The sequence below is a fragment of the Crocuta crocuta genome, unplaced genomic scaffold (assembly GCF_008692635.1).
Source record: "Crocuta crocuta isolate KB4526 unplaced genomic scaffold, BGI_CrCroc_1.0 scaffold75, whole genome shotgun sequence".
NCBI lineage: Eukaryota > Metazoa > Chordata > Mammalia > Carnivora > Hyaenidae > Crocuta > Crocuta crocuta.
Window position 1 is genome coordinate 1205652 of NW_027530350.1, and position 16782 is coordinate 1222433.

A 16782-nucleotide genomic window follows, 5' to 3' on the forward strand; every position below is an offset into this window, starting at 1 on the left:
TCCATCATAGTGCTTTTGCTTTACTTTCAAAGTTTAATTTAAAGTTTAATATATTCTGGTGTTTTGTGGAATGCAAAGATAGGAAGGCATCTTTTCCCCTACAGTTTAATTGGAGAGACAAATGTATATGCCTAACCTAAAATTCAACTTTAAGATGATTCAAGAAAGACCAAAATAAGATTAGTTCATGCTTACATCAAAACTTTAAATGTTCTGTGTTCCAGATGCTGACATTGAAATAGTTCCATTAAGCCAATGTCTAGATTTTGAACATTTCTGAAATATAAGACTCTGCTAATTCACTGTTCCCAACAGCTCTGTTACGCAGAACTTCTGTAACACAGGAAAGGTACTTAGTCATTTTTTTAGTGACTTGTAGAGATGAACTCTAGGGAAGACTACAGGGAGGCCTGACCGAACAGTTTTCACCCACTGGACATATTTTGAGGTAAAAATAAGAGCATTTATTTTTCTGAACTTTTTATTTAGAAATTTTCAAATACACTTCAAAGGCTGGTTTGAAGGGGGCACCAGGGGGCACCTGGGTGGCTCAGTCGGTTGGCGTCTGACTTCGGCTCAGCTCATAATCTCACAGCTGTGGGCTCGAGCCCAGTGTCACGTCTCAGAGCCTGGAGCCTGCTTCTCTCTCTTACTCTGCCCCTCCCCAGGTTGCGCACACTCGCTCTTGCGCACTCTCTGTCTCTCTCTTTGTCTCGCTCTCTCAAAAATAAACATTAAAAAAAACAAGGAATTAAAGGCTGGTTCAGTACATACCCTGTACCTAGATGCAGCAGTTGTTAACATTGCTGCATTTGTCTTCTCTTCCTCATCTACTTCCTGTATTGCTGGTGAACCATGTGAAAGCAAGTGGCAGACCTCAAGACGCTTGTCCCCTGAATATTTTGGCATAAATATTTTTTTGGTTACACAGTGCTTCTAGATTTTAAAACCACCAGAATTCCAATGTAAGAAAAAACAGGGGGCACCTGGGTGGCTCAGTCGGTTAAGCGTCCAACTTGGGTTCAGGTCATGATCTCATGGTTCGTGGGTTCGAGCCCCGCATCGGGCTCTGTGCTGACAGCTAGCTCAGACCCTGGAGCCTGTTTCAGATTCTGTGTCACCCTCTCTCTCTGCCCTCCCCTGCTCTCTCTCTCTCTCCCTCTGTCTCCCCCCCCCCAGAAATAAATACAAAACATTAAAAAATTAAAAAAAAAAAAGTAAAAACAGAACTAGTAGAAGCCACTCACGGATTAAATATACTCTATATTTGAGGGTTGGCATGAGAAGTGTAAGCTGAAATGGTCCTGGGAGGTCCAGAGGATTTGGCAAGGTAGAGAAGGGCAAGGGCTGTGCATGTTAATGTGGCAACAAAGTGCCGAGGGCATTGATGGAGGCCTTTCAGTCTTCCTTGCCCTTGGGAAATAATGTGTTATGAATGAAAAGGGTGGAATTTTCAGGACAAGAGTAAAAAGCCTTATTTTTTCTGGGGCACAAAAGGAGAAGGCAGACATCCTCCCAAAGATGGTTTGAGCCCTAGAACCCTGTTAGGAAGGTCAAGCAAAGAAATTTTAAAGAGAGAGGTGGTAAATTTCAAGTCTGTTCAGATCTCCTTTGTTTTGTTGTCTCCCAAGTTGTTGGAAAGATCCAACTTCTGGAAGGTTCATTTGTAAACAAAATGCTAATGGAAATGAAGAAAGAGTAGAATCCCATTTACCCTTTTGGATTCATATTTTACATTAAAAGCCAGTGCAACGGGATCCTCCTCGCAAGTTAGCTGTTGTGTTCATTATGTTGTAGAACCACTTTAGTAATCCATTGTTGCTATTAAATATGGACTGTGAAGAAACAAATTAAATATACATCTAATTCTTTGCTTTGTTTCTCTGATTTCTACTAATTAGGTTTTTTAATAACTCTCTTTTCCCAGGAATTTTTATGTGGAGAGAAGTGTCTGGATCAGCTAATTCAAAGACTACTTTATTCAGCAGACGAAGAAGCCATTACTGAATTTTTGGATGGAAACCTTAAATCAGCAAAATAAATGCTGATTTTTATTTATTGTGCTATAAATGAAACAGACCTATCTCAAGAAGCAGCTGTTCATAAAATGCAGCCAAAATTACGCAGTACGTACAAATATATTTTTTAATGAATTAAGTCACATTTCTTGACCTAAGAATATGTAAAGTACAGTCCTGCTCTTCAAGTAGAGAGCAAGCATGCAATGAACATTGCAAAAAACAAAAATAAAAAAATAGGTATGCAGTTTTGAAAAGAGAAATAAAGTATTGAGAATTGATTATGTGGTATAGATCACTTGTTCTCTTTACATGATTGTTTTTTTTTTTTTTTTAGTTTGAGAAAGAGAGCACGCACAAGTCGGGGAGAGGGGCAGAGGGAAAGGGAGAAAGAATCTCAAACAGGCTCCATGCTCAGTGTGGGTCCTGATGTGGGGCTCGATCCCATGACCATGGGATCATAACCTGAACTGGAACCAAGACTGGGATGCCTCGCCACTGAGCCACCCAGGCCCTCTATACATGCCTTTTTTTTTTTAAATCATCTATAAATTAAACAAATCGATTACTTCAAGATTTTACCACATGGTAAAATTTAGTGATATAAGATTTATAAACTTCTTTGTAAACCCCTTTCATTAATCATGTTAAAATTAGGCTTTAAACTGCTACTTTTATTTTTTTATTTTATTTTTTTAAACTAATTTTTTTTTTTAATGTTGGTTTATTTTTGAGAGAGAGAGAGAGAGAGAGAGAAAGACACAGAGTACGACCGGGACTAGGGCAGAGAGAAAAGGAGACAGAATCAGAAGTAGGTTCCAGGCTCTGAGCTGTCAGCACAGAGCCTAACACGGGGCTCGAACCCACAAACCGTGAGATCATACCCAAAGCCAAAGTTGGACACTTAACTGACTGAGCCAAACTGCTACTTTTATATAAAAAATAAATATTGTGAAGAATATAAGTCAAAAACAATGATCGTAGAGCTCTTTGAGAGCAGAACAAATTCTCTATTGTATAAACTACGCACCAATATTTAAAGTGAACTCTATGCTTGGCTTTTATTTCTTAGGTTGTTTAATTAGGCTTAACTTTGGCTTAATTTATGAGCATCAACAGATGTGGTGTAATGTGAGTAAGTCTCTATGCCTGGTTTTATGCGGTAATCCATGTAAATCCTAGTCCTTACTTTACAGAGCTTCCGGTTGAATGACAGAGCCAAAATATAAACCACCAACTCTAATACAGAGTGGCATGATATATTTAGTAGTTGTGCTCAGGAAGTTTCTTGAGTTCAAAAGAGAGGTGTTATTATTTTAGACATTCCCCAGAGGGGAAGCCTAGCTAAAATAGAGTTTTAAGACCAATGCAATTAGGAGGTGAAATTTTTTTCAGTGAAATTGTTTTCCCAGTTTTTTATTGTGAAATTTTTCAAGCATATGGAAAAGTTTTTAAAATACTTTTTAAAAAATAGTGCAACAAATAGTATATATTCTAGTGTTCTACTATTACCCTTTTGCCACGGTTGTTTTTTCTCTCCCTGTACACATATACATACCTGTTGTGGTTATTGGACCATTTAAAAGTCAGTTGCAGACCCTGTAACACCACGCCAAACTATCTCGGCTTGTCCTAAGTATAAGGATATTCTCCTATAATCTTAACTCTCTTATTACACTTGATTATGTAATAATAATTGATAATGATTATATAATATTTAATATCTATCACATGTTAAAATTTCTTCAGTTATCCCCAAAATGTCTTTTTAGCTGTTAGTTTTGCGCAGTCCAGGATCCAATCAAGATTCATACATTATATTTGGTTATGTCTCTTTAGTGTTTGGATTAATCCCCCAACCTTTTTTCCCTTATGATGTTGACCTTTGAAAGAACCCCACAAGGTTGTTTTGTAGAATGACCTACGTCCAGGTTTGTGTAGTTGCTTCATCAAGCTATTGGTAACCTTTATCCATCCCTTCAATGTACTGTGAAGTAATACTAAGTCTAAAAATTTATTACATTTAGTTAACACATTTGACAAGGCTTCTTCGTGGGTAATGTGAAATTCACAGTGTATCATAACAGGAAGGCCTATGGAGTTATACTTTGGCATTATATAAACATTTCGTTCCTTGGGGAGCCTGGGTGGCTCAGTTGGTTAAGCATCTGACTTTGGCTCAAGTCATGATCTCATGGTTCGTGGGTTCGAGCCCCGCATTAGGCTCTGTGCTGATAACTTGGAGCCTGGAGCTTGCTTCAGATTCTGTGTCTCCCTCTTTCTCTGCCCCTCCCCTGCTCGCACTCTGCCTCTCAACAATAAATAAAGGTTTTTAAAAAATTTTTAAATAGAAAAAAAAACATTTCATTCCTCATTTAGTGTTAGGCAGCTTCTGAGATGACCCCAGTGATCTCATTCTTGGCATTCATGCCCTTGTGTAATCTGTTCCCCTTCAACACGAACTGGATTTATTGACTATCTTCTAACAAATAGAATGTATAGAAGTGGTACATTGTCATTTCCAATATTAGGTTATAAAGAGACTTGCCTCTGGCTCAGGCTCTCTGGCTCTGCCTCTTTGGCCACTCGCGCTGCTGCTGGATGGATTGGGTCTCTCCCAAGGCCCTGAGACCTCTGCACAGCCTGTCTCCAGAATGTCACCATAGACCCTTGGTCTCATCACAAGAAAGAATCCAAGACCAGACACAACAGTTGAGCAGTGCAAGTAGGAAAGTTTATGAAAGTCAGAGTACACATTCAGGTGAGCACAAACGAAAGCTGGCAGAATATTTATTACTTGGGGAGGAGATTTGTGGGGGAGCAGGTTTCTGTGCCTTTTCTCCCTTACCTGGTCAAGGTTTCTGGCCTTTCTCGTCTTGGGCCTGTCTGGTTTGATCCAGCTTTTTGTGGCTTTGTTTCTGGAGTGCTGCCATGACAGGTCTCTAATTTCCCCCCTCCCCAAGCTGGCCGTGACTCCCCCTTTGCCAGCCTTTAGGCATTCTGTTAAAACCTAACTAACTAACTTCCTACTCCAACAACATGGCGGGGGGCAGGGGGGGGACGGGGAGGAAGCAAGGTGATGTGAGCAGCTGTATAGAATGGTCTGTGCTGTGTGACAGAACTGAGGCCCTTGTTCAACAGCTCTCAAGGAGTTAACGTCTGCCCCCTAGCACATGTGTGAGCTGGAAGCAGATCATTCAGCCCCAGAGGTGTCTTGAAATGACTATGGTCCTGCTTGAGAATACCTGACTCTTAGAAATTGAGTAAATTAATTTTGTTTTTAGCTGCAAATTTGGGGGTAATTTCTTAAACCAGAATATGTACCTAATACACCCAATGACCTTTCCTCTCACTGATTTAACATCAATTAATGACTCTTGTTTAGCCTGGATCAGCTGTTCCATTGGGAGCTACAAAATGGTGATGTTCTTATTCTTTCTATATTAATAGCTGGTATTCTTTAAAGAAAGCTTTCCTTTGTTTTTCCTCTTACTTTCTCTGAGAGATAATTTAATCCTATTCGAATCAATATCATTATTATCTCCCTAGGAAAGGCATTGCCGTCTAAAATAATTGATGTCCCTGGAGAATCTGTTTAAATTTGAAATAATGTTCAATTAAATAGGGAGTTTCAGGGTAAAGGTTAGAAACACAGAAACTGATTTTTGTTGTCATGTATTTTACATAACAGAAACATTTATCCCAGAAAATGTAAATATTAAAACATTGTGTGAATCAAAGCAAAATGAAGATAGTCTAATATGCTATGCTATGTCAAGTATTAGATCACATCATTTTTATAATTATTTTTTCCCCAGATAAAAACCACTAAACACATAAACCTCAAAAGATTATTTCTGTAAAAAAATTCGTTAATTAAGAAAGTGAAAATTGTAAGAGGGAAAGCAAGAGAAAGGGGTATTGATTTCTTACTACTTACTCATTTGATGATCAGTGTTAACATTCTCTACATGCAAAGGAAGGGTGGGCTCTACGAGGGAATGAGGGCAAAAAGAAAAGTGCTTCTTCAACCAAAAGGAGGCTGTACCTTCCTGGAAGGAAGCCCAGACCTTAGCATCACCAAGGTCTTTGCCCTTCCCTCGTCCACTAGCTCTGGCTATTCCTTAAAGCACACACTTTATTTGGAGTGAAAAAGTCAAAAATTGGAACTATGAATCTCTAAAAATCTTGGATGCTATTTTTTTCAAACCTCTGTATATGTACAGATCTCTTGGGGATCATGCCATAATAGATTTTAATTCAGAAGGTCTGGGGCCTGTCATTCTGCATTTCTACAATTCATTTCATTTCCATGAGGTCCCAGGTCATGGCAGATACTAGTGACTCACAAACACCACTTGGAATAGCAAAAATCTAGGATATCTATTATTCAGTGAGTACTTTCAATTGTTATACATTTTATTTTTGGACAGTGAGTCAGTTAAACCTGTAATCCTGCTTCATTCAGATAGACCAATTAGTCTCCCAAACTGTGAAGATAAATTTGGCATCTTTTAACTGTTAGTTAAATGTTAGGAATATGTTCTAATAGAAAAATGTTAAGAATCAACTAATAAGCCAATAATAAATCAGGGTTCTTTGTTAAAAAAAAATCTGGAAAGCCAAAGTTTATTGCCTCATATGTACAACACCTTTAGAAAACCGAGGAATAACAACTTTATTTAAAAAATAAACTTAGAGGGACACCTGGGTGGCTTATTCGGTTGAGCATCTGACTTTGGCTCAGGTCATGATCTCTTGGTTTGTGGGTTCGAGCCCCATGTCAGGCTCTGTGCTGACAGCTCAGAGCCTGGAGCCTGCTTCATGTTCTGTTTCCCTTTCTCTCTGCCCCTTCCCACTCATACTGTCTGTCTCTCTCTCAAAAATAAACACTTAAAAATTTTAAATAAATAAAGTTAGAAAGGGATGGCTGCGTGGCTCGGTGGATTAAGTGTCGGACTCTCTCTCTTTTTTTTTTTTCCTAGCAGAGAGAGACAGCGTGAGCAGGGGAGGGTCAGAGAGAGAGGGAGTCACAGACTGAAACAGGCTCCAGGTTCTGAGCTGGCAGTCAGCACAGAGCCCGACGCGGGGCGCGAACTCAAGAACCATGAGATCATGACCTAAGCGAAAGTCGGACGCTTAACCGACTAAGCCACCCAGGCACCCCAAGTGTCGGACTCTTGATTTCGGCTCAGGTCATGATCTCAGTTCATGAGATCAAGCCCTGTATTGTGCTCCATGCTTACAGCACAGAGCCTACTTGGGGTTTTCTTTCACTGTCTCTCTGCTCCTCCCCCACTCACACACACACACACAGTCTCTCAAAATAAATAAACTTAAAAAATTAGGGGTGCCTGGGTGGCTCAGTCAGTTAATCATCCAACTTTGGCTCAGTCATGATCTGACTGTTCATGGGTTCAAACCCCACATCCAGCTCTGCTCACAGCTCAGAGCCTGGAGCCTGCTTTAGACTCTGTCTCTCCCTCTCTTTCTCTGTCCCTCCCCTGCTTTTGTGCTCTCTCTCTCTCTCAAAACTAAATAAATCAACATCTTAAAAAAATAACAGATAAACTTAGAGATATTTTTCCTCTTTTTTAAAAGTGTATTTCTTTATTTTGTTTGTTTTGACGTGGGGCTCCATCCCATGAACTGGGAGATTATGACTTGAGCTGAAATGGAGATTCAGATGCTTAACCAACTGAGCTACCCAGGCGCCTCAACTTAGAGATATTTTAAATTGACTTTTTTTTTTTTAATTTTTTTTTTAATGTTTTATTTATTTCTAGGAGAGAGAGCGAGAGACAACATGAGCAGGGGAGGGTCAGAGAGAGAGGGAGACACAGACTGAAACAGGCTCCACGCTCTGAGCCGGCAGTCAGCACAGAGCCCGACGCGGGACTCGAACCCACGAACCGCGAGATCATGACCTAAGCGAAAGTCGGATGCTTAACCGACTAAGCCACCCAGGTGCCCCTAAATTGACTTTTAATTTGAGTTGCGGGATCTAAAATCAACAAACTGCTACAGACAGTCAAAAATTAAAAGAAACTGTCTTTAAAAGCATATTCTTGTGTTGGTGGTCAATAATGATTAGAAGGATGTGGAGGCCGGTGCTTCTGGGTGGCCAGTGATGTTTTATTTCCTAAGCTGAATAGGGTTACACAGGTGTATTCATTTTGTGATACTTCATCATATTTACAACTTTGATTTGTTCCCTTTTCTCTGTGTACTACAAATTTTTCAATAATGTAAAATTTTTTAAGTTTATAACATTCGAAACAAGTTTTGAATTATTACTACTATTAATATTGCTAAATTATGTGGAGCATGAGTCCTGTCCGAGGCAGCTCACTCACGAGGCCCTCTCAAACTGAATGACATTGGACTCATTAAAAGCTCTTATGGTAGCCAGTGACTAATGGCAGTGCAAGTTACTTTGGATATAGAAAGAAAAGAGTGAACAGTTTTGTAGACCCTTTAAAAATGAGAGTAAAAAACAACACAGAGCGCCTGAGCTCCGGCACACAGGACCTGCATTAGAGGTGGTGGAGAGACAGGGGACTGTACTTTCATGGGTGGGAAAAGGCAGCAGTGGGGCTGACTCATAAATGGCACTGAAGCCTAGATTCTAAGAGGTGAATGACTGCTGTGCTTTAATGGGCTTCTTTATGAAACAAAGTGTGTAAAGGTTGCCGTAAAGAACAAATGAGTGAAATACTTTATATGTTATAGTGGTTGGAATGAAAACTGGGAGGAAGGGGTTCCAGAAAGCAGAGTACTCAAACACATGGAAACCAGTCTGCAGAAAAAGAATTTCAAGAAGTCTGTTAGACATACAAACATTCTCTCTCTCTCTCTCTCTCTCTCTCTCCTTCCCTCCCTCCCTCTAAGTCAGTCAGGAGCAACATTCAGAGGGAAAGATGAGAGAGGATGCTCCAGGGAAAAGGATGTCTGATCTGTAAGAAAGGAATGTTGAAGTCACCCAGAATTGGAAATGGTGACAGTACCAGTGAGATGCTTCAGCCTTCTCAGAAGAAAAGGGCCAGAGTAGATCCGCTGTTGGAAACATTCATGAGCAGAGTTGAAGTTAAACATTTCTGAAGAACTAGGGGCGCCTGGGTGGCTTAGTCAGCTAAGTGTCCAGCTTTGGCGCAGATCATGATCTCATACTTCATGAATTCGAGCCCCTCGTTGGTCTCTGTGCTGACAGCTCAGAACCTGGAGCCTCCTTTGGATTCTATGTCTCCCTCTCCGCCCCTCCTCGACTCATGCTCTGTCTCTCAAAAATAAATAAACGTTGAAAAAAATTTTTAATATTTCTGAAGAACTAAAACCATGGATTATTGATGACTGAAGCATAATTAACAGGCAAAAACAGTTCTTTTAGCTTCCTGTCAAGAAGAGTATGGATTCCATTGTAAAGGATTATGTGAATTATAAGAAATCTTGAGGAAACACAGAAAATAAAGGACTTTATTTTATTGCTGTTAATGAAGTTGCGGCAGGAATTTTAAAATATTGGAATGTAGGGCACCTGGTTGGCTCAGTTGATGGAGCACGTGACTCAGTCTCTGGATTGTAAAGTTGAGCCCCACGTTGGGTGTAGAGATTACTTAAAAGTGAATTCTTTAAATAAGTAGATAGATCGATAGATGAAATGGGTATACCAATTTATATTCCTATGAATAGTACATAAAGGTTCCAAAGGCTCCCTATCATCACCAACTTTTAGCATTTTTGACCTTTTTAAGTTTAGCCATTCTCAAGGGTATGCAGTGTTTTCCCGTGAATTCAATTTGCATACATCTGAGGATGAATGACAATGAGCAGCTTTTTCATGTTTTTACGGACAATTTGGTTTATGAATTTTACATATATATGTATATATACTGCAGACTATTGCTTGCCTTTTTTTTCACTGCTTTTGATAGGCAAAATCTTGTAATTTTGTTGAAGTTCATTTTATCAATTTTTTAAATGATTAGTGTTTTTGTGTGTCCTAAAATCTTTGCCTACCTGAGTCAGAAATAGCCTTCTGTTTTTTTAGAAGCATTATAGTTTCATTTCTCTGTTTAATAATTAAGATCTATTTAGAATTAATTTGTGTGTTGTATAAGCTAAGGGTCAAGGTTCTAAAATTTTAAATTCATTTCCTCAGTTATACTAGCCACATTTGAAGTACCCAGGATACTGTGGCTTCTTCCCACCTTATCAGTTAGCACAGACATAAAATGTGTGCAGCATCACGATGTACTGTGGCAGCATTGCTCTAGAATTTCAGGCACAGTGCCTACTAAATACTTTGGATTCTGTAAAAAGTCATTTAAACCAACTAACAAAGGGCAGATACAAGGAAGTTAAAAATCAATCACTGAACTGATATGCAGTACCTAACATAGTCCAATTCAAAGAGACAGAAAGTAGAATGGTGGTTACCAGGGGTTTGGGAGAAAGGAGAGTTACTGTGAATGGGGACAAAGCTTCGCTTCTGCAAGATGAAAAGATTTCTGGAGACAGATGGTAATGGTTGCAAAGCAACATAGTGTACTAACTGACAAAGAAATGTACCGTTAAAGGATTGTTTCAGATGGTAACTAATGCATATTTTACTAATATAAAAATACCATAAATTGGTATTTTTTCCCCAGCTGTGTTAGTGCAGGTGAGAAGCAATCACCGTTACTAATGACCTAATTCTCTCAAATGTATCAGAGGGATACCCAACAAAGGTACACAGGAGATACTGGAGCCCAGAGCCCTGGAGTATTTCCAGTAGACGCTCTTAGGAAAAGAGCAAAACAATTGTTATTCTCCTGCTATGTGTTATCTGCCTATCAATGTAATACTAAAGATTTCATTAAGTTGTGGTAATGCGTGACAAGCTAGAGGCAAAAGCAACATACTTTTTAAGTAAAACTTCTCTAAAAACAAAACAGATCCCAATCTCTAAGCATTTGATTTTGACAATTTAGCTAACAATTGGTCAGTACATATATGAAACACTTTTGTAAAGCATAGACTGAACTATATTAATTTAAAATATTAGAGCATGTATGAATAGAAAGTTCTGAGGATCTTGTGCTTTAGTACAAGGTCTGTCTCTTTAAATGTTTTATTTTAAAATTCTCGTGTAAACTCCTTAATAAAGACAATTCCATAATATTCAACTAACTTGTGGAAGGGAAATGAGAGGAGCAGTATTAGACGACTTGAAAACACTAATATTAAGAACTTTATGAAAATAATCTTGCTCCCAAGAAAGAAGTATTAATGAGATATCAACCCACCTATTTATGTGCCTGATTTTTGAAGCCACCTATATGCTATTCTCTAGGACCTCATCTTTGAGACATCCTAATGAACCTACGGATATCGTTTAGTATTGAAAATATTGTAATAACCTTTGGAACCTTTCAAAAGAAGCAACACTAAGAAATGGAAGTTTTGCAGAAATTGCTCGTTTTCACACGTGGGTACCTCATACTTATAATAAATTCCAAAAGAAAGGCTAACAATGATTGACTCTTTATATTACAGGCACGGTGTTCAGCATGTAGTTATTCTAATCAACAAAATTTATTGACGCGTACTGTGTCCTATGCAATTCATCTCATTTCACTCTTACACGGTCCTATGAAAAGTCTTATCCCCACTTCATAAAGACGAAAAAGTTCTCGGAGGGAAGTCAACAACAAATACTAAAACGTAAATTTTTGCCCTGGAATTTCAAAGCCAATGCTCCAAACCAACAAACCTAGAAGCATAAACGCTTTCAAACTCTGTTGGCTACAACAGTCCGCCCTAAGAAACCTCGCGATACCACTCAAACCACTACTCCCAACATGCACAGCGACTTTTGTCTGTCCGCCTATCCCATTGAGCCTGGAGGGCCCCAGCATGCCTCGAGGCACGAAAGGCAGCCTGGGAGTTGTAGTTCTCCTGGACGCGTACCGCTACTGCCAGCGCGGCGGTGGCGCTTTTCTTGGTTCTGTCCAGCCTCTCTTGTAAGGTAGCTAAGACGGAGAAAGGGCGCGGAACTGGAAAGGGTGAGTCAGGCACTGGCTACACGATAAAGGGAGGCAGCTCCGCGGCGTAGGGCTGAGTTAAGTAAGCGCGGCCCCTGCTTAGTCAGGGACGCCGCGATCTAGCGCCAGCGAGAAGAGGGCGAGGAGGAGCCAGAGCCCAGTCCTTGCACCCATTCTCGCCTCGTAGCCCGCCGCCATCTCCACCATGCAGTCCCGGGAAGAAGCTCCGCGCTCTCGCCGCCTGGCCAGTCCCCGCGGCGGGAGGCGACCCAAGAGGATTTCCAAGCCTTCTCTTTCGGCATTTTTCACGGGCCCGGAGGAGCTGAAGGACACGGCTCATTCTGCAGCCCTGCTGGCGCAGCTGAAGTCTTTCTACGACGCGCGGCTGTTATGTGATGTGACCATCGAGGTGGTGACGCCTGGCAGCGGGCCTGGCACCGGCCGCCTTTTTTCCTGCAACCGTAACGTGCTGGCTGCCGCGTGTCCCTACTTCAAGAGCATGTTCACAGGTGGCATGTACGAGAGCCACCAGGCGAATGTGACCATGCATGATGTGGATGCCGAGTCCTTTGAGGTGCTGGTCGACTACTGCTACACAGGTCGCGTGTCGCTAAGTGAGGCCAACGTGCAACGCCTTTACGCGGCCTCTGACATGCTGCAGCTCGAGTACGTGCGGGAAGCCTGTGCCTCCTTCCTAGCCCGCCGCCTTGACCTGGCCAACTGCACCGCCATCCTCAAGTTCGCTGATGCCTTCGACCATCACAAGCTGCGATCACAGGCCCAGTCCTTCATAGCCCACAACTTCAAGCAGCTTAGCTGGATGGGTTCAGTTAGGGAGGAGAGTCTGGCAGATCTGAGCTTGGCTCAGCTGCAAGCCGTCCTGTGTCTGGATAGTCTAGACATAGAGAGTGAGCGGACAGTGTGTCATGTGGCGGTGCAGTGGTTAGAGACAGCTCCCAAGGAGCGGGGTCCCAACGCCGCGGAAGTCTTCAAGTGTGTCCGCTGGACACACTTCAGAGATGAAGATCAGGATTACCTGGAAGGGCTGCTGGCCAAGCCCATTGTGAAAAAGCACTGTCTGGACCTTATTGAAGGGGCCCTGCAGATGCGATACGGTGACAAGTTGTACAAGACTGTAGTACCAAAGCCAGAGAGCAGCAGCAGCTCTGTTGTATCTGTAGCAGAAAATCCACCTCAGAGACTGGGTATGTGTGCCAAGGAGATGGTGATCTTCTTTGGACATCCCAGAGATCCCTTTCTCTGCTATGATCCATACTCAGGGGACATTTACACAATGCCATCCCCTTTAACCAGCTTGGCTCACACTAAGACTATCACCTCCTCAGCTGTCTGTGTCTCTCCAGACCATGACATCTACCTGGCTGCCCAGCCCAGGAAAGACCTCTGGGTGTATAAACCAGCCCAGAATAGTTGGCAGCAGCTTGCCGACCGCCTGCTGTGTCGTGAGGGCATGGATGTAGCCTACCTCAATGGCTACATCTACATTTTGGGTGGGCGAGACCCGATTACTGGCGTCAAATTGAAGGAAGTGGAATGCTACAGTGTTCAGAGAAACCAGTGGGCACTGGTGGCTCCTGTACCCCATTCCTTCTACTCCTTTGAATTAATAGTGGTCCAGAACTATCTTTATGCTGTGAACAGTAAGCGTATGCTGTGCTATGACCCTAGCCACAATATGTGGCTGAACTGTGCTTCTCTTAAACGTAGTGACTTTCAGGAAGCCTGTGTCTTCAATGATGAGATCTATTGTATCTGTGACATCCCAGTCATGAAGGTCTATAACCCAGCCAGGGGAGAATGGAGGCGGATTAGTAATATTCCCTTGGACTCAGAGACCCACAACTACCAGATTGTCAATCATGGCCAAAAGTTGCTTCTCATCACTTCTACCACCCCTCAGTGGAAAAAAAACCGGGTGACTGTTTATGAATACGATACTAGAGAAGACCAGTGGATTAATATAGGTACCATGTTAGGTCTTTTGCAGTTTGACTCTGGTTTTATTTGCCTCTGTGCTCGTGTTTATCCTTCCTGCCTTGAACCTGGGCAGAGTTTCATCACTGAGGAAGATGATGCACGGAGTGAGTCTAGTACTGAATGGGACTTAGATGGATTCAGTGAGCTGGACTCGGAGTCAGGAAGTTCAAGTTCTTTTTCTGATGATGAAGTCTGGGTGCAGGTAGCACCTCAGCGAAATGCACAGGATCAGCAGGGTTCTTTGTAAATATTTTGAAGCACTAATATGTTTCTACTCCTATGGAATGTATCTTTAAAAGATACTCTTTCCTTTTCCAAAAAAAAAAAAAAATGTTGATTAGGACTGCAGATTTGGTTTAGACAGGGTTATGTTGGAATTATTAATGTAATGTTACAAAATTATAACAGTCCATGAAATCATCCTATATAAAAATTTACTAAAATTTGAGATTAAAATAGGCAAAAAAACTATATAATTGATTAGGATGCTTGGTGGGTTTTTCATTGTTCAAGTATTTGTTGCACCACTGGTTTGTTTTGGTTAGTTACTGTTTATATTTTAGTGATCTACCTTAGTCTTCTGTTAACTTCATAATTCTATTTAGTGCTGCAAGGAATTTAACTTTTTAATTTTCATAGTATAAAATTGGACTAGAGGTTGTTCGTAGGGAGTTGAATTCTACTTAAGAATAATGAAAGTAGTAAATTTCCCCAGTTTTGAATTAGCCAGTTTTAAGTATTATAATTTAACAACCTTGTTAAATATGGTTTGGTTTTCTCCCCAGTGCAAAGAAAAAAAATGGTTATATATATATGTTATAAAATAGGGATTTCATTTTGATAATGTGCAGAATGGTCTTAAGAGCCCACAAAAAGAAAAAAATCAGGATTCCACTGCTTTAAAAGAAATTTCATTTTTAATTTTGGGATATAAAACATATTTTCTAGAAGTGACCATTTTTCTATCTTAAAAAATACCCATTCTCATAGTGTCACCAATTATTTAAACACCCTTCTAAACCAAAAAAAAGAAAAGAAAAAAAGAAAAAGTAACTTGCTTTGTAAGATCATATTTTTAATCTGTCCCTGGTACATGCTTCAGTGAATCAAAGAAACAGTCCTTTTGTTCACTGGACATATGTTTGAGTAGTGTAAATGTTTATCCATTGGTCATGCCTAGTCTTAAAAAGTTCATATGCTTTCCTAAAATATTTTGGCTGTATGGTTTTGGTGTTCATCTTAGAGGATTCTTCAGCAGGAAGTGATTTACTCTTTACTGTTCTTGTGAGGTAATACTGGCTTTGAAAATACATTTAAGCTAAAAAGAGTATTTTATTGAGATCAGTAGTTACTGTGTCTATCAACTATAAAATCAAGTGCCAGCAGAGAACTTTAAAACTTTAAGCTGTGTATGGAGTTGTTTTGTGTAGCATTGAAATGTTCTGTTCAGTTTTGTAAGTCACTGTATATGTTTATCAGCTCAAAGTATTTTTGTATTAAAAGTTGACAGTTAAAGACCATAAGTGGGTGATGGCATTTGGGGCCAATAGTGAAAGTATGTTTCCTCTAAAATATTTCCCTAGCAGTGGTATACATGGTTATTTTATTAGGGTATATTTCTGTGAACCATGCTCCAGTCTTTGTTTTTTGTCTTTCTGTTTGTTTTTGGATCACCATAAAATAAGGGAAAATCCAGAAATAGAGACTAAATCACACAATTGATATTGTTAAATACAGAGAAATATAGGTGCTTACCTTTTGAGTGTCTCTTAATACATATGATTGTCACAATACACATCCATGATAAATGGTGTACATAATATAGATGCTTATAGCCCATAAATTTTTCTGTACCGACTTAGAATCCTCTTTCCGCATCTTTGTTCAACACGTTAATTCCTCTTCTGTTTTTTCTCTAGTAACTGAATGCTAACATTTTATACACTGTGGCACAGTACGAAGAAGTATGCTCCAGGATAGGGAACTGAACTTTGAGTGAAAAAAGAGAGGGAGAGAGAAAAGGATTTTACAAAAACAAGCACACAGATGTTTTCTTAGCCGTTTTCATTGGACATTCCTGTTTAACATTTTTTCTAGTGAAAGAAGATTCTTGCTTTAGCAATATGTTCCTAAGAATGTCTTCCTTCAAAACAGCAAACATGCTTTAGTGGCCTAAGGCTACTCTTTGTTCTAGTTGGTATCAGGGATGTTGTTATAAGCACTGGTCTCTGCTTAGAAAGCTCTTTCTTAATAGTGTTATTTTTTGGCCAACTTACCTTCACCAGTAACTTCTTTTTGATAGCTTTTTGTTTTGTAAGGTTGAAGTCGGACAGTGCAGATCTCAACCAGACTATCCATCTGCATATTTAAGGTATGCAATTAATTGATAAAAGACAAATGCTGCAATTTGTCATTTTCTTCCTTCGAGTTAAGTATAAGCCAATGAGCAGTAATATCGTGGTTTACAAAGAAAGTTTTGGGGGGAAGAATTTTGGTTTCATGATATATTTGTGAATTAGGGAATAGATATTAACCATTATTTTATAGATAAGTGATTTGTATATGGTTAGTTACAAATAAAAATGGCACTAGAACCCAGGCCTTCTGAACTCTTAATTTAGTGTTTCTGATAAATGTAGAAAACCCTTGCGTGTGCAGTGAGTGACACAGCTAGCAGTGTTGAAGTCCCATCTTGATGGAAAAGCAACTTTGTCTCAGTTTTACAATTAATTAACACACCT

The 16782-nt window shown here is 40.1% G+C and overlaps 2 protein-coding genes and 1 pseudogene across 9 annotated transcripts in view; all 3 read left to right on the forward strand.

Moving 5' to 3' along the window:
- The window catches only part of MTRF1 (mitochondrial translation release factor 1), an 88261-nt gene that overhangs the window by 63964 nt on the left and 7515 nt on the right, over nucleotides 1–16782 (forward strand). For 4 of the 8 annotated variants that reach the window (XR_013335535.1, XR_013335541.1, XR_013335536.1 and 1 more), the window contains 3 exons: nucleotides 1928–2126; nucleotides 4550–4779; nucleotides 7805–8165. Coding sequence is in view for 1 of the 8 variants with exons in the window: in XM_077765674.1 (XP_077621800.1) it covers nucleotides 1928–2041 (114 nt within the window). In the remaining 7 variants the exon portion in view is untranslated. Of the gene's footprint in view, nucleotides 1–1927; nucleotides 2300–4549; nucleotides 4780–7804; nucleotides 8166–11352; nucleotides 11421–16782 lie in introns of those variants that run through there. The other 4 variants (XR_013335537.1, XR_013335539.1, XR_013335538.1 and 1 more) reach the window with 4 other exon arrangements.
- LOC144232845 (mortality factor 4-like protein 1) lies at nucleotides 8662–12026 on the forward strand (annotated as a pseudogene).
- LOC144232832 (kelch repeat and BTB domain-containing protein 7-like) overlaps nucleotides 11639–16782 on the forward strand; it is a 59663-nt gene continuing 54519 nt past the window's right edge. Inside the window, exon 1 of the mRNA XM_077765673.1 lies at nucleotides 11639–14028. Coding sequence (XP_077621799.1) covers nucleotides 12249–14028 — 1780 coding nt within the window. The 5' untranslated portion in view covers nucleotides 11639–12248. The remainder of the gene's footprint in view (nucleotides 14029–16782) is intronic.